Source organism: Sphaeramia orbicularis, chromosome 17 (genome assembly GCF_902148855.1).
Source record: "Sphaeramia orbicularis chromosome 17, fSphaOr1.1, whole genome shotgun sequence".
Taxonomy (NCBI): Eukaryota; Metazoa; Chordata; class Actinopteri; order Kurtiformes; family Apogonidae; genus Sphaeramia; species Sphaeramia orbicularis.
The window spans coordinates 8,925,409-8,949,313 of NC_043973.1; the positions used below are offsets into that span (position 1 = coordinate 8,925,409).

Here is a 23,905-nt window from a genome sequence, read left to right on the forward strand (position 1 = left end):
GCACGATTAATCGATTTTAAATCGAATTTTTTAATTAGGACGATTTTTTAAAAAAGGGAAATCGTAAAATCGATTTCATTTCTCTCGCGCCTCCGGGACGCACGCTAGCGGGCTACCGTAGGCTCCTCCTCTTATCAGTGACAGCGGTCTGTCACAAAAGTCCGTGTAATGACCGGACTTTAAATGTGTTAATGAGCCCACAGTACTTATAGCAATGTAAGCCGTGGCTTCACGCACGGATCCCGCAACTGAAATATAAATGCATGCAGATCATTCATCTTACGTTGTCCCAGATCCGTACCGTACTGTCTTCTTCCGAACCGGGTCCGGGTCTCGGGGTCAGCAGCCTCAGCAGAGGAGCCCAGACAGCCCTGTGCCCGCACACATCCACCAGCTCCAGGGACAGAATCCCTCCAGCGTGTCCTGGGTCGGTGTGTTCCACGCACGGATCTCCCAGTTTAAATGGAACCGCATGTGGATCTCTCATATTATGTGGTCCACGCACGCACGACTGATGCCTGTCACTGACTTACATAGGTATCACTTCTGTTGGCCCAGATACCCCAAAAAGAAAAAAAAAACAATTTTTTTTTTAAAATAATTAATTTAGTCCTCTTGCTAAATTTTTCATTCACAAAGGTAAGTTCTGTAACACAAAACCAAATATTATTTAGTTTTTGAAAGATGTTGAACTTGATTTAAAGCTGTTAGATAAATCTGGAAACAAAAAGGCTATAAAAAACATAAGTATTTGCTCTGATTTGGACATTGTATTACAGTGGATTCCCCCTGGCAAACTTATGCTATTTTCTTGTTGTACACATTGTTTGTATTCTCTACTTCATTCAATAAAGATTTCATTACGAAAAAATAAACTTCTGTGGCTTCATCACATGATACCATCACAGATCTGAGGTCAGAGCAGCGCCTTGCATTGTGGGCTGCTCACGAAAACGACATGCTGACTTCTGTTGTCTTTTGTAGTTTTACCCAAAAATTGAAATCGAAAATCGAGTTTCTAGAGGAAAAAAATTGGGATTTTTTTTTTTGCCAAAATTGTGCAGCCCTACTTGCATTAGTCCATCGAGGTTTTTTAAACAGTATTCTCATGGAATCATTATATGCAACTTTGAGCTTCTGTTCGCTAGCCTTTTTAAACTTGGACCATAAGGGGGCAGTATAAAGAGGAGTACAATATGGTCTGAAGAGATTCTTCTTGACATTTTCTGTACACTGAGAATTTTCTTGGTAAGATATTAGCCTGGGCATTTAACATCTGACATTGCCTGTACATATCATCATCATCGGACATTTGATCCGTAATAAAGTGACCTAAATACTTTATTTTGGTGCTCACACTCAGCACCTGTCTTGACAGGTAAAAATTAGGGAAGTTTAGGTCCTTGTCCCCTTTTGTTCTGCATATCAGAACTGTGCTCTTTGTAGTGTTGTATTGCACTTCATATGTAAGCCCATAATCAGAACATATATTCAGCAGCTGCTGAAACCCAGCACAGCTAGGGGAAAAAATGGCCAAATCATCAGCATACATGAGGTGATTGATTATACTGTTACCAAACACACAACCGGTTTTGCATCCATTCAGTTGTTTAGATAGATCGTCCACATACATGTTAAAGAGTGCAGGAGAAAGCAGCCCCCCCGCCGCACACCATTGCTCACTCTAAAGGGGGAGGACATTTTCTTTCCCCATTTGACTCGCATACTCTGGTTTGCATACCAGTACACCAGAAGCCTTAATATATAATCAGGGACCCCCTTTTCACTTAGTTTCATAAACAATTTTCGATGATTGACACAATTGAAGGCCTTAGAGGCATCAACAAATCCTATCAGCTTATTTCAAAGCATAAATACAAAGATCAGTACCATGCTTAGTATTGTATTGTATGAACAAAAAAACATCAAAATGCTTGTAATAACTTAACCCCCAACACCACCATCCCTCAAATCCCAAGCAGCACCCAAGAACACTGAAAAACCTGGGGGAAAACCCTGAATATGTTCAGAATTCAGACCCAATATAATGTGATAACACTGGGTGTGTAAGAGCTGCCATATTTAGTGATTCTTCATCTCTGACATACAAAAGGCTGTTCACTCACCGACAGAGAGTCCTCTCCCACTTGACTGCTTGCCAAAGCCATGAGGTTGGGAGAGTAGAACCTCTCATACATGGAGGCACCCTGGCAGGTGTCAATGATGAAGAGCAGCTCATTGTATCTGGAGATACAAACACACACAGACATTTCCTTCCTTTTCAGGATAGTGTACTGATTTACATTCACATGATCTTATTTAACCCTGACCTTAAAACTAGTCTTAACCCCCATACGGAGTGATTTCTATTATGGGGACTTGCACATCGTCCCCTAAAATGAGCCAAGATGTGGCTGTATAAACAAAACATAACACAACGTAAGTAATGCTCATCACAGAACCACACACATACTTGTATACATTCTAAGGCAAACTGAAGAGAAAACCCATTCATTTGTTCCAAATAAAATATGCTATCACACACAACCTTATGACCATCTATCATACTGCAGTTGCTATGGTGACCAAGAAAAACCAACAGCTCCATTCAATCCCCAGTAACACACCCACATACACAGTTTCTCCCTTCCCCCCTCTGTCATTTGCTTCCTTCCTTAATTTTTTTCCCCCTGTTAGAGTAAAAAGATCAGTGGAACTTATTTCCCTGTGAGCCAAACATGATAAGGCCGAGGTGGCTTGGAGACAATTGAAAGGAGATGTGAAGTCTCATTGGTGGCTGTAATTTGGCAGTTGACGCCTGCAATTATCACATCAGCATCAAAGCTGGCGTCACTAAGCTTTTATCTAACAGCCTGAGGTCTGACTGTAACCCAGACACACTCTATTGATAGAGCTGGAGGACAACATAGGCACCGGCAGCAGAAAGCAGCTTTAGCCTCTTTAGTTCCCAATGATTCTCAAATTCAACACCACAGCACCCGCAAAAAACACAGCATTCTATTTATAGAACCAAAGCACTCCATCTGCAATAGCATTTTCCCTGCTGTACCAGTGATAAAGTGTCTGTGTTACAGTCATTTAAAAGGTAATGTTTAATCAATAATCAGCCAAATTCACATCATTCTCAAAAACTGTCATTGCATTATATTATTATCATGGGGTGTGCTGCTTTTACTATGGAGCACAAGTCATCACATACCGATAAGTTATTTTTAAATACCAATCACACTTTCAGCTATTTGGATAGTTAAATTAATAAATTATTTCTGCAATAACATCTGAGAACAGTGAGAAAAAAATCTTCCCATGTTTTTCCTAAGCTACAGCTAAAATGAGCAACCCCATAATAAACATTTGGTTTATCAGATATAACAAAGCATGCTTGAGAAGGTGCAACTTAAATGGTTAAATTACTGTTAACAGTTGTTTGCCGCATAATTTCAGTCAGTTTCTGAATAATGAAAAAAATGGAGCTGCAACAATTTGTAAGTGAGTTCATGATGGAAATATGTAATGCCTTGACAAAAATTCAGGTCCTCCAACCTCTTGACACGAAGAAATGCAGCATGCACTCACTCTAGTTAATTTTTCCAGAAAGATGCAGGGAAATCTGATTACACCGACTTCATTATGTCTCACTATGCATTTATGGACAGCTGTATAGGTGGTATACAAGGGAAGGACTGTCAGAAATCTGTGGCAATGAAGCAGAGATTACTCTACTGGAAACCATCACAGTTTATTTGCATATTCCACCTCACTTGTGCACCTTCGAAGACAAATGATCACTCAGCTGTGTATGAACAGAGAGCACTGAGAAAAATATATATCTGTTATGCAGAAACTCATCTGTAAGATGCACATATATAAATCCCTAGTGCCATAATTTACATCATCATTCCTGTACAGCTAATTGGCCCTGAGAGGAAAAACAGCTAGCGTGAACTTAAACCAGAAAAAAAATGATATTTGATGTTCCACTGGGGGTTCATTTCACTACTACAAGACTCAGTGAGTGATGCTACACTATAAATTAATTAAAGCTGCAGTTGTTCTCCAATCTATTTACCTTCTCTTCTGCCACATCTGCTCAAATGCATCAGCCAGTTCCACATTACTAATCTCCTCTGAGTCCTGGAACTTGAGAAAGCCATTTCCACCATGGCCTGTTAAACAGAGACACACACATTTACTTATGAATAATTCATTTGCTACTGGTTGGAAACACACAACAGGATATAGACTGCAAGTTAAGCAACAAGACAGTAAAATGAGCTGGTTAAACAGCTGAAAGCGTACTAATGCAGAGAGGACGGCAGTTACATTCAGCAAATGACAGCGCATCTGGTTTTTACATGCAATTTAAAAAAAACTATTGCACCTGTAATTTTCTTCATCTAAAAAGGTAAAAAGAGCATATTCACAGCCTATCTTTGAAAGCTGTTTAAAGTAACTCTGTGAAATGTGTGGAGTAATTAACTTATACCTCGGGAGATACTAAAACAAAGGAAATACTCTGAAAATAAAATACTACGCTTAAATGAAATATGGTTTCAAGCTCAAGATGGGGAGCGCAAGTGGAAAATATAAGTGAAAGTGGTATATTTCATTTAATTGCCTGTCAGGTAGATGAGGATGTTGCTTCGGTCATCAGAGAGGAGGCGTTTGGAGCGTGGAGTGCTGGGTGGCAGCCTTCCGGTCAAAACACGCAGAAAGTTCTCCACGGTCACCTGAAACATGGAAAGGAAAGAAAGTTCTACACACATGGTGGCTTAGACGTCAGGACTGGCAAAGGTCAGCATTTTTGTCCTCTCCACTTATCTTTTAATTAAACTGTAAAAATCAATTACTCTGAGCTTTTCAGTCTTCTCTTGCTCCCATCCTTGTCATTTTTTTCTTGCACACAATCACAATGTAACAGAAAACACAGATTAGGAGTTCAGTGTTTATTGATGAAACAGATGAGCCAGTAGCCATGGTGCTCCTCTATTGAAGGATGCATGTGACATCAAATCATTTCCTTGTCAAAAGACCATACACTGGACAATCAGTATTAAGTGTAGCCCCACTTACAAACATCTTATTATGCTGTTGAGATTGGGATGCCCCTCTCGGTGCTGTGCAGCTGATACATGCATAACATATGGCTGAATTAAACAACGAATCAACATGTCTTTCATACAACTTTTATTATCACATATTATATGCAAGCCTGCCCCTATAATTGTATCGTTGGTTGCAATTGTTCGAGCAAAAAGTAATTATTATTTTACATCATTCACCTGTATAAAAACAGCTGTATGAAATGAATAATGTCATATTTCCATTACTATGTCCACCTTGCTCTCCACCTTTTGAGCTTTAAGTGATGTCACTTCACTGTGCCCGCTTTATTGTTTAATGATACCTGACAGAGAATCAGTACTACCAACTGTTTATCTTGAGGTATAGCTGATTACTATGGATCAGGGGTCTCAAACTCATTTTAGTTCAGGGGCCACATCCTCCCAGTATGATTTGAAGTGGGCTGAACCAGTAAAACAATAATGTAATAATATATAAATAATGTCAATTCAAAACTTTTCTGTATGTTTTAGAGTGAAAAAAGTAAAATTACATTATGAAAATGTTTACATTTACACACGATCCCTTAAAAAAATGTGAACAACATGAAGACCTATGAAAAAGTGAAATTTATTAAGAAAAATGATTGCAATTTTAACAATATTATGCCTCAGTTTATCATCTAAACATGTGCATTACAACTTACAGATGACAGTGGATTTACAAACGCACAAAATATGTAGTAACATGCACAATATTGTTAAAATTGTACTTTTAAAATTGTACTTTTCTTAAGACGTTTCAGGTTGTTTATATTCATTCAGGTTATTCAAATTTTTTGAAAAAGGATATTTTGTAAATGTAAAAATTTTCATGTAATTTTACTTTTTTTACACTAAAACAAAGAGAAGAATTTTGAGTTGTCATTACTTATAGGTTATTATGAGAGTATTTTAGTAGTCTGACCCACTAAAGATTGCACTGGGCTGAATGTGGAACCTCAACGAAAATGATTGTTAATATCTTCATGTAATTTTTGCATTTCACTAAATTCATCCCATAGGCCGGATTGGACCATTTGGCGGGCTGGTTTTGGCTCGTAGGCCATATGTTTGATACACGTGCTATAGATGTATTATCTCTGTAGTACTTGTGAGGGTGAAATTTCACTTTTTGTTTTCTAAAATTTTATTTTAAGCCCCTGTCCTGTCTTTTATGTCATCATATCACGTTTCCTCTGTGACTGTGAACATTAGCGGTGTAAGAAAATATCAGTTCTGCAATATATCACGATATTTCATTTCACAATACTGAATCGATATTAAAAAGTACTACATCGATATTTTTAGGTATTTATTCAAATGCAGATATTGTGGAGGGTCATTTCTGTTTTTTGTTTTTCTTTTTTGTTTATATTTTATTTATTCGTATTTAACAGTTTTATTAAATAATGTTAGTTCCTTTATTGGGATTGAACAAAAAAAATGTTCTGATGTTAGTTCTGAACTAATAGAATTTGAATATTTGAACAGGATCTTAAACTGTAATGTCTGTAAAACATAATTCAAGTTTTAACACAGGAACATTCTGTGATATAGTAAGTAAGTAAATTTTATTTATAGAGCACTTTTCACAGACAGAGTCACAAAGTGCTTTATCAAGTCAAATCAGAATCAAATCAAGTTTACAGAGACCCAACAGAATCCTTCAGGAGCAAACACTTGTGACTGGTGACAGCGGCGAGGAAAAACTTCCCTTTAACAGGCAGAAACCTCGAGCAGACCCAGACTCCTGAAGGATGGTCGTCTGCCTTGACCAGTTGGGGTTAAAGAGAGAGAGTAAAGGAGGAGAAAAGAGAGAGCAATAGAGATATAGAGAGACTGGGGGATAGGGGGAGAAGAGGGGGGAACACATGGAGTATTTATGATGAATACATAAGGTGTAATCAGTTTGTGGTGGCCCTGGGTCAGGTGGGAAACTAAAAAGCCTTTTTGAAGAGGAGGCTTTTGAGGTGTTTTTTAAAGCTCTCTACAGAGTCCATGGACCGTAGGTGTAGAGGCAGGTCATTCCATAGGCGTGGTGCCACAGCTTTAAAAGACCTGTCACCGCGTGTGCTAAAACAAGTGCGTGGAACCATCAGCAGGTGCTGTCCTGAAGACCTGAAGCTACAAGTCGAGCTGTAGGGCTGGATCAGGGAAGCAATGTATGCAGGGGCCTGGCCATGTAGAGCCCGGAAAGTTAGCACCAGAATTTTGAAATGAAAACGATATAAGACAGGGAGCCAGTGGAGTGATTTAAGAGTGGGAGTGATGTGGGTTCTCCTGTTTGTGCGGGTCAGAAGCCTAGCAGCAGAGTTCTGGACAAACTGTAGACAGGCCAGCTCCTTCTTGGTTAAGCATGTGAACAGGCTGTTACAGTAGTCTAAGCAAGAAGATACAAAAGCGTGAACAATCATCTCAAGCTCATTGATGGACACCATAGACCTGAGTTTGGAGATGTTGCGGAGTTGGAAGAAACAGTTTTTCACTAGGTGTTTGGAGTAGAATTCTAAAGACATGTCCTGGTCAAAGATGACACCCAGATTCCTCAGTTTGGTCTTTACCTAAGAACTCAGGTCTCCAAGGTGTTGTTTAATCCCTGGGATTGCACTGTCTGGGACAATAATGAGGGTCTCTGTTTTGCTGGAGTTCAGCTGGAGGCTGTTATCATTTAGCCACTGCTTCAGCTCTGACAAGCAGTTGATTAAGGAACTCACTTTGTGGGGCTCAGAGGATTTAAAGGAGCAGTATATTTGGATGTCATTCGCAAATAGATGATAGGAGACATCACTATACTGTCGGATAATGTGGCCAAGCGGGAGGACATAGAGTAAGAATAGGACTGGTCCCAGGACAGAGCCTTGGGGCACACCACGCAGTAGATCCGCTGAGTCAGATTGGAAGTTGTTGATTGACATAGTGAAGCTTCTGCCGGTCAGGTAAGAGGAGAACCAGTCTAGCACAGGACCTGACATCCCTACCAGGTCCCTCAGTCTCTCAATCATTATGGTATGGTCCACTGTGTCAAAGGCCGAAGAGAGATCTAGCAGGACCAAGACCATGGATTTCCCTGAGTCGGCCGCCATCAGGATGTCACTAGACACTTTTAATAGTGCGGTTTCTGTTGAGTGGCGTTGTCTAAACCCAGACTGAAAAGTGTCATAGATCTGGTGTGTCTCCAGAAAAGCTGTAAGTTGTTTAGACACTGCCTTCTCAAGGATTTTGGCCAGTAGGGGGAGCTTTGAAATGGGCCTGTAGCTTTTGAGTTCTGTGGGGTCCAGGTTGGTTTTCTTTAGTTTTGGTTCTACGATGGCCTGTTTGAAGGAGCTGGGAAACAAACCAGTTGAGAGCAACAGGTTAAAAAACTTTGTGACCCATGGTCCAATTGTGTCAAAGATACTGACAAGAAGCTTATGGGGGATGATGTCTGCAGAGTTGGAGGAGGGTCTCGTTTTGGATAAAAGTGCTGAGATGTCCTCCAGTGTGACAGGGTCGAAAGAGGACCAGGTTTGAAGAGGGGGATCAGCTCAGGTCAGACGGCCAGAGGATGGTGGGATATTGTGCTTAATATCCCTGATCTTGTCTGTGAAGAAGTTTAGGAAGTCATTGCTGTCAGCTTTACAGAGCACGAGGGCAGCAGGGATAGCAGGGGACACAATGGACTCGACTGTGTCAAAGATTACTTTGGGGTTTTTCTTGTTTGTGGCTATAAGTTTGTGGAAATAGCTGGATCTTGCCTCCTTAATCATTTTATTTACATGTTGCTTGAGGTTAAAAGTGTCAGTCATGGCTAAAAGTTCCATTGCTGGGCTGGATGAGTCGTTATAGCATTAGACCCTGTTGTGATCAAATAAAAAATGTATTTGTAGTAGTAGTATTTGTGCATATTTCTGGTGTAATTCAATTCTTCAAGGAAATAATCATTAAAAAAAAGAAACTAACAAAAAATTGCCTTTTTAACAGTATCGTGATATATCATGATATATCGTATTGTGATCCTAGTATTGTGATTTGTATCATATTGCCAGATTCTTGCCAGTACACACCCCTAGTAAACATGAAGACAAAAGATGTCTTCATTCATGTAAAATATTACAGATTAAAACTTTTTTGGTACTGACATAAAAATATTCAAATAAACTGGTTTTATCCGTCTCCTGAGTCCTTTCCATTGCTTCATTGCTCTATATTAACAACTGGTCCAACATCATATTGAGAACAACAATCCAAATTGTATTTAGTCCTTTGTATTGGAACTGAGTTTTAAACACTTAAAATCTTTTAATGTCTGTCACCGAGTATGTTTACAAGCCCAGCATTATTCTGTTATTATTCTAAATATGACAGTGTTTGGATATTTCACAGGTACCCTGTAAACAGTGAATTCAGTTTTGATCTTCTGAATTAAGCCTTTTCTCTAATGAAACATTTTCTGACAGACATGAAGGGCATACTGATATTATTCCAGTTTTATGACGATTCTTTGGACATGAATATAGTGCATTCTAAAATATGAATCTAATATGTTTGTTTTACTGCAGGTTGTGTGAACCTGTTTGCTCTCAGGTGGAGTAAAGAAACAGATTTCCTCTAGAAGAAAAGGCCAGATTACTGTTGGAACGACAAATACACCTTCTTGTAAACATTGTGCAGAGGATATCAGAGATTTGGATAAAACCAAATATGGAAAAGCTGACCTTCGTAAGAAGTGACAAACACTGAAAAAGCCCAATTTTTTAAGAAGGGTTTAAAAAAAAAAAAAAAAAACTCCAAAATAATTTGTGCAGGTAAACATAACCAGTGATTTCTTTGAATATTTAATTTACAGGTTGTGTGTAATAGCTTCCTTACGGAGATTTTGCAATTTTTATACCAATAAATACATTTTCTTACTGATAGTATTATTATTATTATTATTATTATTATTATTATTATTATTATTATTATTATTATTATACTGTGATATGGAATTACCTGAAAAAGGACAAATAGTAATATTATTATATGTATGGCAATTAATCCTCAACAAAATTCATTATGCTGTACAAATATGTGCACACTGTCAGATGCACATGCGTTACAATAACTGAACCTGGAGTAGAAAAGGATCTGTAGATTTAATATGCAGTTGTTATAGTAAAATTTACATAACATAACTTGTTTTGATCATGAAGGAATAGTTCATAAACTGGGAAATTACTTCTTGAAGTCAGATAAAATGCATTAGAGAGAGATTTTATCTAGACAGTATAATTGCTATGGACTACAATTTTAAAAAAGTAAAGTTGACTTTTGTGAAAAACTGATCAGTGCAAACAATAAACCAACCTCATATCCTCTGTAGTCCACCTCCACATCATCACCATACACATTCAGCTCCATGTTCTTGTGGCTGAAGACTGTGGCTGGTTTAGGATTTCTGTGGTTACAAGCCATATCATCGGCCAGCATCAGGACTATGTGGCTAAGAAAAGAAATAAGTTTAACATGGACACATGACTATACATGAGTATGTAAAAACTGCCACACTGCAGTGAACATAAATCCTGCTTTTTCTTCCTTTGTACGGTCAGTTTTCACCTACAGTTACACAAACATCATGATGTATAGTAGATGTTTAATGTTGATTATGATACATGACTATAGGTGACATAACATCCTGGTATCCTGTCATGAGTTAAATTAGGATTTTCATCATTTCTAGTTCTGGTGTAATTGAAACAACTACAGACTAGTCACATACTCTGACACAGAGTTGGTTGGATGAATTTCATGACATTGTGGCACATACTGAAAATTGTGAGCATTCATAAGCATCTCGGTGGCAGTGTTTTCACATCTATTCTGTTGGCAAAAGCATGTAATCGTCTTGAAATCTTGTTGTAATTATATTCATGTGTGAAAAGAATTAAAAATATGTATGTGCAACAAATGATATGTTGTCTGTAGTGTAATGTAGTGTTTTGCTGTTAACCATGTTGATTGTTACAATGTGCATTATGTATCATATGTTACAATCACTTTCACATTTAAAATTATACATCGATTAATATGACACTAACAAATTTTCTTGCTGTATATTGACATATGAACTCTTTCTTTTTGTGTTCGATTTTTCGATAAAATATATTCAGTCAGTCAACTAAATCACACAGAAAGTGGACGCGCTCACAGAAGCTGAAAAAGGTATATTTGGTGTACAAAGTAACAAACATTTTGTGACAAGTTAACATGGTAACCCTTCAATAAAGGGAAGATAAAACACTGCCTCCGAAATACAATGATCATAACTTTTAGTATGTGCCTGACATGATACTGATGACTTTCATGAAATTAATTTGAGAGTACTCTTTGGCAGCTATGGTTAATAATAATAAGCATTATTCCTCCAAACCTAAATCAGAATGAGTTCTTAATCTGTCTTCCCTGCTTCAATAAAGGTTAAATAAATTAAATAAACGCAGAGCCGGTTTTACCTATCAGGGATGCCCAGTCTCTTCACACTTCTGTAGACTGATAAAGTATTGGCCACATGACGATAGTTAAACCAAAATCTGGACGTACACACCTATTTAAACACACACAGAAACGGCACATTTGAAAAAGAAATAACAAGTAATCACTAAGAAGAAAGCTATGCTGCTCACACCCTTGAGACAGTCAATAAGTATGTCGTTTTCCAAAGATGTAACGAATAAGAGCTCTCACCAGGACGGCCCAGTTGTTGGTATGACCGCTGCTGAAGAACTGTCCCACGTTTTCCTGGACAACAGAACAAAACGCGACGCGTAAATGTTAATTTCATGTTGATTTGACTCGTACAAGGAACCAAGAAAATCACCAAAACAGCAGTTCACAACCTAGCATGATTTCTCTGCAGGCTAACACGAAAACGATATTTCGGACTAAACACAACGTATAAACACATAAACATAATCTTGACTATGAACTTAATGTCTAAAATATACACCTACCTCTATGTTCGCGCTCCCCGCAACAAAACATGCAGCAAACAAACTTAATAAAGTAGGGATTTTCATTGTGCATCACTGTTAGCGTGCAAAAACCAGGAAGTCAAAACCGGTGGCTCCACCCCGGAAATATTTCAGGTCTGGTAGATTTCAAAAATAAAAGCTTCATTTTGATAATGAGGAGTACGGGAGGTGTCAAAACAAATTAAGTAGTCTGAGTCCAGAAGGGTCTATATATAATCTCAGAGACGGGGAACGTACAGATCAAAAGTAGTGATGAGTTAAATCCTGCTCTGAACAGACTTTTGCATCTGATCCATGTCTCTTATCTACACACTTGTCACTTTATTTTATTCAACTTTTTTTTTTTTTTTTTTTTTTTTTTTTTGTCATTTTTAGTCACTTTAGAAAAATATAGCCTCCTATCTTTCTCTTTGTTTTCATTGTATTTCATGCCACTTTGTGCTCCTGTGAAATTTGAATTTGCCCTTTGAAGGATCAATAAAATCTTACCTTATCTTAGCTTATCTTAAAAGTTTTAACTATACATAATTATACATTTAATTATACATACAGCATGCAGACACAAACATGTGCAAATTCACCTAAATACATTAAAATGCATAAACTGATTGAGTGATTATTGAATAGTGATCATTGCCAACCTTCAGCCTTCCTTCAGCCAACTTTTTTGGGTATACATGCTCACTAAACTATCACAGTACAACAAAATACACTAAATAAATAGGCTAACAAGATTTTCACTGAAGTACAATTTTGAGGTCCTTGTACTTCCATTTCCATTCATGCAAATTTATAGTCACAGTCACACTACACATTAGATAAACACTGCACTTTTGACCTCACTATATTTTTACAACAGCATTGCTTACTTTTCATATTACAATTTTTCATCCTCATATAGGGCAAACTCTGTTGATTTTGAGCTGAAGGATATCCTTTATGGATTAAGTTTCATATGCCCCTCCTTCTTAGGCAATGTATAGTCATGAACCGCAAAACTGGTCTGTTGGTCTGAGCTGATGAAAAGTTGATTTCTTAGTTCTCACAGGATAGAGATACTATGAACATAATAGTTTTGTATTCCAAACACTGAAACATTAAACTACTCAAAAGTGTGCAGTGGTCCAAATGAGTGGAAACATGCGCGGAAGTATAATTCCACCTTAACCAAGCAACAATCCAAAAACATCAGAGAGAAATGGAAAAACAAAAACTTACATTTTACTTTGACATTTCATATTGTATCTATATTTCACTAAGAATACTTCTTCTCAAGTAAGGTTCTGAATGTTATTGGCATTATTGGCGAGTGATGGTTTGTTTTTGCAATCACAAAAATAAAACTTAATTATTTTACTCTCAGTTGGTCAGTGCTGATAAGCTCTAAACTGAGTGCAATCTTAGCTGCTCAACATGGTTATCAGATATTGCAGCTTATGAGCAGCTTATCATTACATGGCCAGATACAGAATTCTGTTGAGAAATACCCAAATCAATTTGCATATGACGACTATGACAGTAATGTCTATGAACACAAGTAAATGTTAATCACACTAAATGGAATTCACTGTGTGCTTGTTTTACTCATTTCAGAAGCAGGGTTAATTCAGCATGTTTAACTGTGAAAACTGTGAATATTTCTTTCAGGTTGCCAAGCAGTTTGCTTGAAAATCATATGTCTCTTTCAGATATGTTTGTCTGGTTTCAATAGCTTACAGAGATGCAATACCGGGACATACACATGAATGACTTTTGCTGTATATGTCATTGGTGTTTTGCTTTGTTTTGTTTGACTTGTTTTGCTTGCATTATGAGGTAGGCAATCTAGAGTGATACCCAAGGGTTTTTAATGAAAGAGTTTCTAATTCAGTTTATCATCATTTGAGCAGATATTATTCAACAGAAAGAAAACAACCACATTAAAGGTGTGCCCTATCACTGTGGCATTACAGGATTCAGATATCTGAGTGCATGTCATGTTATAGCTGAAGTATAGCCATAACGGTCTGAGAGCTCTATGGAGGAAAAGATATATGCCTCATGCAATTCTAATGTAATGTTATAGCACACTGAGCTGAAGGTCTGCTGGAAAAGCAACAGCAGTGTCAATTCTGATGCACAGCAGAAAGCCCTAACAGTGTGCCAACCACTTTAATCCTTCAGACAGCTCTGACTTCAGCTGCTTTTTGACCTGCAGCATCGCTCCCCGCACCTGCTCTGAGCTCATCATATTAACATCCTTTCTCAAACACATCACATTAGAAAATGCTAAGGCAAGGACAGTGCTCAAACAACAGCTCTGCCACATAAATGTAGTCATTATTCCCCTTTAAATCCACAAATTAGCATTTTCTTCTGTCTGGCAGTTTTGTGCATGGCAGCAGCAGATTTTTGGCTGTGCATGAATTGTTGTTAGTCAGATGAAAATGGCCTCATTTTCTTATACATCACAGTGTTACTAAACTAATTTCATGCTGCTTCGTGATATAACCTTCAAGGAGACTCAAAGTCAGCAGCAGTTGTCAAGAGGATTAGTGGACAATAAGGTTTAAATCCAATGCAGATAATAGAAAAAACAAATTGGCCTGATCCTGGCTCTCCTAAAAAAAAGCCTATGTAAACTATGGAAAACCCAAAATAAAGTTCCACAAGTGAACCATGGAATACCTTAACCTACTATTTTTACCTACAGTTCAGTCTGAGAACAAGTTGTATCATTTTCCATGGCTTTAGTTAGCTGTTGCCCATAAAGTTGGAATGATTTTGTTTCCAGACAGATCCTTTTTTTATTCCTATTTACACACATCAATGATGACCTATGACTGGTACTATGATTACATACTGAGTCCCAGTTACACTTAATCTATCAAGAAAGCATCTCATTGTTACAATCATTTCATCAGAAGAGGTAACAATATTTTATTCCAATTTCATGGACTACAGTGTAAATGTAGCTGTGCAGTAGTTATTGTGGAATATAATTTATTAGTGGATGCAGAATGTTGCAAACACAAAATGGTGAGAATCGTTTTGTTAAAAGTCAAAATGGTTGAGGCGCATTCATCACACATGGGAACAAAAAGTTAAAATAAAGGAATATACGTATTTTCCTATTAAATTAGCTTTTATTGGTGCATAAAATTTACCATTCAAAGTTAGCGAGCATGACAGAAAGGGTTGCTGCAGGTAGAGGCGGTGTGCGTCATTTGGCACAGCGCGCAACCTCGGTGCCAACGTCAGGCACACACACGGCGCGTGTTGGAAGCAGAGCGCAGTGGGAGGAAGACGGACAAGCCACGCATTCGCATCACCACGGGAGGAGGGTGGCGCGGTGGTATCGCCGGCAGGAATCCAGTTGTGAAGTCTACACAAGGCAAACATGCACTGAGAGGAAATTGACTGAAGCTCTGTTGTTGTTAACCAAAGAGTAAGTGACGGCGCACGGACACTAGAAGAAGACGCTCCACACAAGTTAAGATTTGAGGAAACAAGGAGATGAATACGAACGATGCCAAGGAGTATCTCGCACGGCGGGAGATACCTCAACTATTTGAGGTAAGCGATGGCGTGTGTCTTTGTGGGGCTTAAATGATCGAGATACCTGGGATTTGGCAGCAGCGTTATTATATGGACAAAGATTCATGCTGCTCACAGATGCATTGTAAAATTCTTCTCAGTGTCACCTCAAAGATTCGCGTTCGTGATTTGATCTTGTTAGGTTGCGTCAGGTGTTGAATGGCATGTGTGTCTTTGTGAACGCATTTGTGAAAGCCATACTTGATCAAAATTATTCATAAAGAGGCTGAAAACAAATTTGACAAACCCAGGTCTTCAAATTCTGTGCAGTTCTTTGCAGTTATTTATGAATGCACAGAGATCTTCGTATCGACATCTATAAATAAATAAATACTGCGTGTAGATGTAGATATTATGAAATCAAACTCACCAAAACATCGGCTATATATGCTGTATAGGGCTCACTGTATATGAGATTTTCACTTCTGGACACTTTAATATGAAGATCAAACTCATGGGGATGCTGCAAAATGTCTAAAATAATTCATAAAACTTAAATGGCACCTCATGACACATAGGACAGATGGCATCTTAGTGATAGTGTGAAGGATGACAACATTTCTACATAAAGTTTCTATGCAGGCCAAGTGATATTATGGTAATAGGTAACTAAAAGAAGATAAAAGTGCTAAAATAAAACCACCACAAACTCACTTCTGAGCCCTGCAGTCAGATAACTTTTAAGAATAGGCTATATTATATCATTCTCCTGAGGGAATATGGAATCGACTCATCCACTTAATTAGATTGTGCAGTGCAGCTTATGTATGCAGGCAATCAGTGCTTGTTTATTTACAGCCAGTTGAAATTACATGGAGCAGTGAAGTGCCACATCATAATGTAATTTTATTGCTAATTGCTGCTCACATAAAGTGTTTTCATTGTAAATCAAGTAAATAAGTACATCAGATTGTTTTCACTTGGGGAGAGCTGTGTATTTTCTTACTGCCAGCTGCAGTGAGAATTGGTTCTAGACAGTGGAGGGTGGAGATGGAGAAGGAAGTCAAAGAGGAAGGTATGGTTTTAAAATATTCAGGGTCAAATGAGGGACAAATGTTAAACAAACACACATTTACTTCACTTGTGTTCTGGCACTGACTTGGTTCTCACATTCGTCAGAGTTGACTGCAGACAACAACGGGTCATCTGGGCCGTGTTTTTATTGACCAGGCTCAGTTCAATTACATGGGCATGTAACAAAATGAGATGCCGTATTTCCTTCGAGGTGCCATGCCAAGACAACCAGATCCACACTTCACAATGTCTCCTCGTTAGGGCAGGCTGGTTGTCACCGCAACGGCGTCACAAAACAACACATCATAACAAAGATCTGTCGATGCCTGAACAAACAGCTCTTCCCTCTCTTTATTATTCTCACTCTGTACCTCATCATGTCCTCCTGCACTGTTTCTCCAGAGCCTGCTGACAGGATTGATGTACTACCGGCCCGATGACCCTATCGACTACTTGGAGAGCTGTCTGAAGAAAGTCAGGGAGCTTGGAGGAACAGACAAGGTCCGGTGGGATACCTTTGTGGGCCAGGAGAAGAAGTCCCTACCCCCACTCAACGGGGGCCAGTCACGGAGGTCTCTCTTCAGAAATGGTGAGCATTAAGCACTGCTCCTTGACACTGTGTATTTCTTTTCCACTTTACTTCTTTCTAAGCATACTGTCAGCATTTCTGCACATCTCCCTTGCAGATACATCTTTAAAGTAAATCCGTGTTTGAAAACTTAAGTATTTTGGCCTTTGTGCTGTACCCTCACAAGCATCAATATAGATACAGTTTTTGAAAATCTGTTGTTACTCCTTACAGTAGTGGTCTTCAGCTACAATGTGATGCGCAGCTGTGTGCATTACTCTCAGACTGAGTTTTTTAAGAAGTGCTGGGAGCATTTTGCTGAGACACTAGGCACCTACAGATTCACACCACATGCAAAACACTGGCTGAGTTTAAAACCTGCATCCAGACCATAGAAACACAGCATCCTTGGGTATGCAGGCTGGTGAACATGACCATGCTGCTTTCACTGCCCCACACAATTTGTTACTAAAATGAAAAAATATGCACAATTAATAATTAACCTGTGTTTGGAAACTGAAAGGCCCCTCATTCATCAGTTACTGGTCAGCCGTAGCTTCAAGCAGGTTAACCAAATCAGGAAGTGCTACATATGCAAAACATTACATTTGCAACACAAAGTTTATTTCCAATACGGCTCTCCTTTCATTTGCATTGTTTCATTTGGTCTGCCTTAAATTCAGATATTCACTTTTTAGCTCACCGACCAATAGGCCATGGCCTATTGTGAAGGCACTGTGTCTGCTGTCGTCTACATCACTGTCTTTGTTGGTGTTGTCTTATTCATTGTCGTCTTCGTCATCATCATCATCTTCGTCATCTTCATCTTCGTTGTCGTCGTCGTCGCTTTCATCATCTTCGACGTCATCGTCTTCGTTGTCGTCTTCAGCATCGTCTTCATTAGCAATTTCTTCAAACATCTTCTCTAACAAAACTACTGGTCAGATCAATTTCAAATTTTATATGTAGCTTCCTTGGGACAATGTCTACAAAATGTTTTTCACAGTTTTGAGATATTTTGATTTTTGAATTTTTCATGCATTTTTGAAATATTACAAATTTGCCTTTACTTATAATTGGCTATATTTTGATGGTTTATAACATGGAAATAGTTAATGATATCCATGTTGTTACTATTGAGCACTGATAAGAAGTCATATGTGGACTTTCATTTGGGTCATTGACCTTTGACCTTGAGTGACCTTGAAGGGTCAAACTCAAGGTCACAAACGTCTACATTTCAACAGTCCTCTTCTCCGAAACTACTGGTCGGATTAATTTCAAATCTTCCATGGGACAATGTCTACAAAGTTTGTTCACAGTTTTGAGATATTTTGATTCTTGAATTTTTTAAATGTTAAACATTTGCCTTTACGTATATTGGGCCATATTTTGATAGCTAATAACATGGAATTGGTTACAGATATCAATATAGTTGCTATTGAGCACTGATAGGAAGTCATATATAGACTTTCATTTAATTTGTTGAATTATCCTTCAGTGAAATTACCAACCACTTCTATTGGGAGACTGATCTCCAGTATCATGACCACAGGACTCTAATAGAGGCAGAACCTGACAACCTCACAAATTCAAGTTGCTCTGTTCAATCCAGCATACACTGTACATCACTCATAACACACTGCTGTGAAAATAGTGTTAGAATTTAAGAATTATGAAATTCAGATTTATCTTTATTGATTTATTTTTTATTGTTTTTGGGAAAAACATAACACAAATAGAAACAATAATAGAACAAACAGCAGGGAGAGAATCCAACATTTAGTTTAGTAGCGTTTAGTCCACACATACATCAATATGCTCATATACCCATATTAATTTTCTTCTTTATGGTAATGTTTGAGGATATGGCCCCCATAGGGGAACGTTGTTATTATACAAAATCAGGTCTTACAGCTGAAACATAAGTGAGCTATTTTTTTAATCATTTATCATTTATAAAGATTTGCAATAAAGGAATGAAACACTATCACAGGATATCCACCAGTGTATGAGTGGACATAATCAGGAAGGACATAGATATCGCTTTGGTTCCAGCCTGTTTTAACAGATTAAAATGTGTTGAAATGCTGTGTCGTATGAGCTGTATGTCTTGTTATTTAGCTAGACTTGAGCAATCAGTTGACACATCTTCTGAACTGTTGTTTCCTGAAACTTCTACCTGCATCTGGTTTTAAAGCAAAACGGAAATTTTAAGCATCAGCAAAATCTCTTTTCTTCATTACTCTGCTCTTGCACAGCACTTTTACCTCATTAATGCACTTATTATGGCCTGGTTTTATTATATTCATACATTAATAATGTTTAACAGGCAAAAGAAATGAGGGCAACATTAACCACCATTGAAACCTTGTGTAATGTGTAAATTATGTGAGTAATTCTTGACAAGAGCTTCGTTAAAATGAGCTCACATGAAATCTCTCTGTGGTACATGTACATGTATTGTCATAAGCAAAATAGTAGATCAGAGCCATTCACAAGCGTATAATACAGAGTATGAAGATAATGCCAGTTCTGTGTGCAATTTATTGCAGCTCTTCTCTCAAAAAGCATGTTTTAAAGTCTTCTATCTTTAGCAAAATTTCCTTTTGTCTTTATGAGCTGTATAATCAGTGCTGTCATCATCAGAGACATCAGTATAATTACCAAACAGAATCAAACTGTCTCTGTTTGAATGCATCACACTGACATGTTCACCTCTATTTATATTACTGTATAAATGTTAAAACAGATGTGGCTCTGTTGGTTTTTGCAATCTGAAATGGGACTGGCAGTAGCCCTACAATGATTAATAGACTGATCAATTTGTTTTTTTGACCATTAAATTAATCAACAACTACTTTGATAATCAAGTATGATGATTACAGATTCTAAGAAGAGAGTATGTTCTGTTTTTTTCCCTCCTCTGTCACAGTAAACTGAGTGTAATTTTGAATTAAATAAGACATTTCAGGATATCACTGGGTTATGGGAAAAATATTTTCACAGGAAAAACATTTTTATCATATTCTGACATTTCATAGCCCAGTTACTTCACTAATTGAGAAAACAATGGACCGATTCTTTGGCAGTAAAAAAAATTGTTAATTACTGTCCTAATATCAGCTTTGAAAAGAATGAGTGGATGGATTTTCACGCATTTAAATATATTTCTTGCTAAACATTTTCTTTATAGTTACAACCCTTTCTAAAGGTCAAAATATCTGTTTGTCTGTTCATCTGTCTTCTGTCTTTTATTTATCCAAAACCATTCAATACTTTAGTTCGTACATACAAAACAATACACCACATAAGAAGAGGAATTCATTTACAGCAAAAATACAGCATGACAAAATAACGAGGCCTAAATTCAAATTTTTGCCTTTGATTTATCGTAAAAAAAAAAAAAAAGTAAAATTAAATTATAAAAAGTTCAACATTCACAAACTGTCCTTTGACAAAACATGTGAATAATCTGAATTTTCTTAAGAAAAATAATAGCAATTTTAACAATATTATGCCTGAAGTTATCATTTATACATGTGCATTACAGATCACAGTGGATCTACAAATACGCAAATACCCAAAACATTTAGTAACAGACATACTATTGTTAAAAGTAAAACAATTTGTATAAAAGTACAATTTTTGCACTTTGCAAATTCATCCTGCATCCAGATTGTAATCTGTGGTGGACCAGTTTTGGCCCACGGGCCATATGTTTGATGTCCCTGCTCTATACCATGTGAAATCACCAGAGACCTCCCAACTAACCATTGCTAATTTGCTTCATGTTTTCAGGAAATGTCATTTATCCTGATAAAAATGCCATACAGAATTTCAACCTTGTATGTTCATTAGTTTTTGAGATACTGAGGCTTTGAAAATGGGATAAAAAGACGCTGTGTTCAAGAAGTCCTTACTTGTGAACTATTCATGTAAGTGCATGACACTTTCAGTTGTTTTAAGGTACAAGACGTCTTTAACTTCTTGCATATTTTCCAACTTATAGTGTTAGGGATCAAGCAGTAAAGTAGTAAACAGGATTAAAATGTCAAAAGGTGTTTTTTTTTCCCAATGAAATGTAACAACACAGAGCCTAAACTATAATAACTAGACCTATCAAAGAGGTCAATGCAACGTAACTCTACACAAAATAACAGCAACTGAACAAGAAAGTACAGAACAAACTGTCCTGACACTGTGACACAAGAGGGAATGTGTATAGTAGCTTGGAGCAACCAAATGACACACAAGGGGAAAACAAAATGGATGGTAACTAGAACTAAATACAAAGCAAACTCAACAAAACTAAATCCCCCCGTGACACCACAGCCTATGGTTCGGTCTGATGAGCTGGCTCCATCATTTAACAGTGTTCATCCTTCTGCCACAACTTTTGTCAAACCAGGAGGAAACCTCCCACAAGCCACCAGTAATAAAATACAAAGACACAAAAGATTAATATGACAAAAAATTCATAATACAGCCAGTAATCACCCTAGAGTGTTAGTATGTGTGCACTCTATACAATGTAAGGTTAAGATAAATAAACACCAACTCAAGTAAACTCAGAAGACAGGCTTAATTGTGTTTACTGCAACTGAATATGTGCAGGTTTCAAACTAAGTCACTGCAAATGAAATAACCCTTTTGGTGCAATGATTGAATGAAACAATTGGACTATTTTTCATCCTTCATGTCTGTTTACCAGTGATTGGTTTCATTTATTATGACAAATTATCCACAAATTGTTGAGTGATTCAAGGTGTTATTTTCTAAAAGTATTGCACTCCTCTGCTGTCAACAGGCTTTATCACTGAAACTAAACTAATATCAGTAAATTATGCATACCACTTTTTAGCTCACTGACCAATAGGTCATGAGCTATTGTGAACGCGCTGTGTTCGGCGTCGTCTTCGTCATCTTCATCATCTTCATCATCTTCATCATTTTCGTCATCTTCATCATCTTTGTCATCTTCGTCATCTTTGTCACATTTGTCATCTTTGTCATCTTCATTGTTGTCTTTGTCTTCATAAGAACTTTCTTTAAACATCTTCTCTGACAAAACTACTGATCGGCGTTTGTTCACAGTTTTGAGAAATTTTGATTTATTACCGATTTCTGAAATAATAAAAATGTGCCTTTACTTATAATGGTCCATATTTTGATGGATTATAACATGAAAATGGTTAGAGATATCAATATAGTTACTATTGAGCATTGATAGGAAGTCATATATAGACTTTAATTTAATTTATTGACTTATCCTCCAGTGAAAATACCACCCACTTCTATTGGGAAATTGATCTCCTGCATCAAGACTACACGACTCTAACATAGTGGCAGAACCTGACAACCTCACAAATTCAACTTGCTTTTGGTTCATGCCACTGAGAAACAGGGCCAATAGTCCTGTATGTATTTGTCTACACTTATACCTTTTAATTCTGTGCTTGTGTGTTTCTTTGTTCCGTTCAGTGTTGCCCGACAGCCCTAATTTTCCATACAGACGGTATGACCGCCTCCCTCCCATCAGCCAGTTCTCCATTGAAAGCGACTCAGACCTGTCAGAGACAGCGGAGCTCATAGAGGAGTACGAGGTGTTTGATCCATTGAGACCACGACCCAAAGTCATCCTCGTCATCGGTAAAGGACCAGTACAGCTGACGCAACCACAAACATTAAAACTGCACACACTATATACAGCACATATCTCAAGGAAACACTGTTTCCACATCTGATGTTCTAGAGCTTTTATCCAGATTTTTGCTGACTCATGTTTTCCATTTGACAAGAAGCAACATTAATGATCCTTTTATGTGTAAGAATGGTTAAACAAGCAGAGTAACCAGTAATTCCTCATTGCTTCTGATGAGAGCTGTGGTCATATATATAAAAAGGTCAACAAAAGCATAAAGAAGCCGTTTATATTTGCAGCTCTGGTGATCTAAAAATACATGCCCTGGATGGGAATCTACGGATAAAGAGGCTGTGTCTGTGTGTACACCAACAGTGGGTTTTTTCCTGGTATTTTGAGCGTAGCCCCACCTCCCTCTGTTAGTATCAGCAGAGTAGATCTCGTTGCATGTCACTCACTGTGTTAGACACTCACGCTCTCCTAATCTGATTTCCTTGATGGGCCTGCATTAACCTGTCAAATACATTCATTAATCTTGTATATTAAGAGTGGCAGCTGTGTTGAAATGGGTTGAGCTGCACATAAGAGAGCTATATATAAAATCTCTTAAAAATAGTTCATTTTCAGGTTTGATAGGAAGAGAAAAGGTCTCAATTGTCTATTAAAAACTCATGAAAAAAACTTCTGCCTATTGTTACTGTAGTGTTCTGTGCTTTTAGGTGTGTATGCCCAATGTAGAATGGATGACAGTCATTTGTCCTCACTGCACAAAGCCAGTTCCTATCTCATGTCTGTGAGCACATTGTGGCCTATTTTATGAGGAAAACAGGATGGCAGCAGCTGTCATCTCTTCAGAGGATCGTGGCAAATGTTTTGTCTGTCAGGTTTGCACAGAGAAACAGACAGATAAAGAGATGAGTGGTCAGGAGGAGGTTGGGAGGGGACTGGGTTGAACGTTACAGAAAACTCAGATGTAAGATAAGTG

General features: G+C 37.7%; 2 protein-coding genes across 2 annotated transcripts in view; one reads left to right on the plus strand and one right to left on the minus strand.

The window, feature by feature from the left end:
- The window catches only part of pigk (phosphatidylinositol glycan anchor biosynthesis, class K), a 45,338-nt gene extending 33,129 nt beyond the window's left edge, over positions 1–12,209 (minus strand). The window contains exons 1-7 of the mRNA XM_030159826.1: positions 12,098–12,209; positions 11,832–11,885; positions 11,600–11,691; positions 10,452–10,587; positions 4,640–4,751; positions 4,091–4,187; positions 2,127–2,244 (exon numbers count right to left, since the gene is read on the minus strand). Coding sequence (XP_030015686.1) covers positions 2,127–2,244; positions 4,091–4,187; positions 4,640–4,751; positions 10,452–10,587; positions 11,600–11,691; positions 11,832–11,885; positions 12,098–12,163 — 675 coding nt within the window. The 5' untranslated portion in view covers positions 12,164–12,209. The remainder of the gene's footprint in view (positions 1–2,126; positions 2,245–4,090; positions 4,188–4,639; positions 4,752–10,451; positions 10,588–11,599; positions 11,692–11,831; positions 11,886–12,097) is intronic.
- Positions 12,210–15,364: 3,155 nt separating this feature from the next.
- ak5 (adenylate kinase 5) overlaps positions 15,365–23,905 on the plus strand; it is a 132,226-nt gene continuing 123,685 nt past the window's right edge. Inside the window, exons 1-3 of the mRNA XM_030159825.1 lie at positions 15,365–15,673; positions 17,111–17,297; positions 22,761–22,928. Coding sequence (XP_030015685.1) covers positions 15,614–15,673; positions 17,111–17,297; positions 22,761–22,928 — 415 coding nt within the window. The 5' untranslated portion in view covers positions 15,365–15,613. The remainder of the gene's footprint in view (positions 15,674–17,110; positions 17,298–22,760; positions 22,929–23,905) is intronic.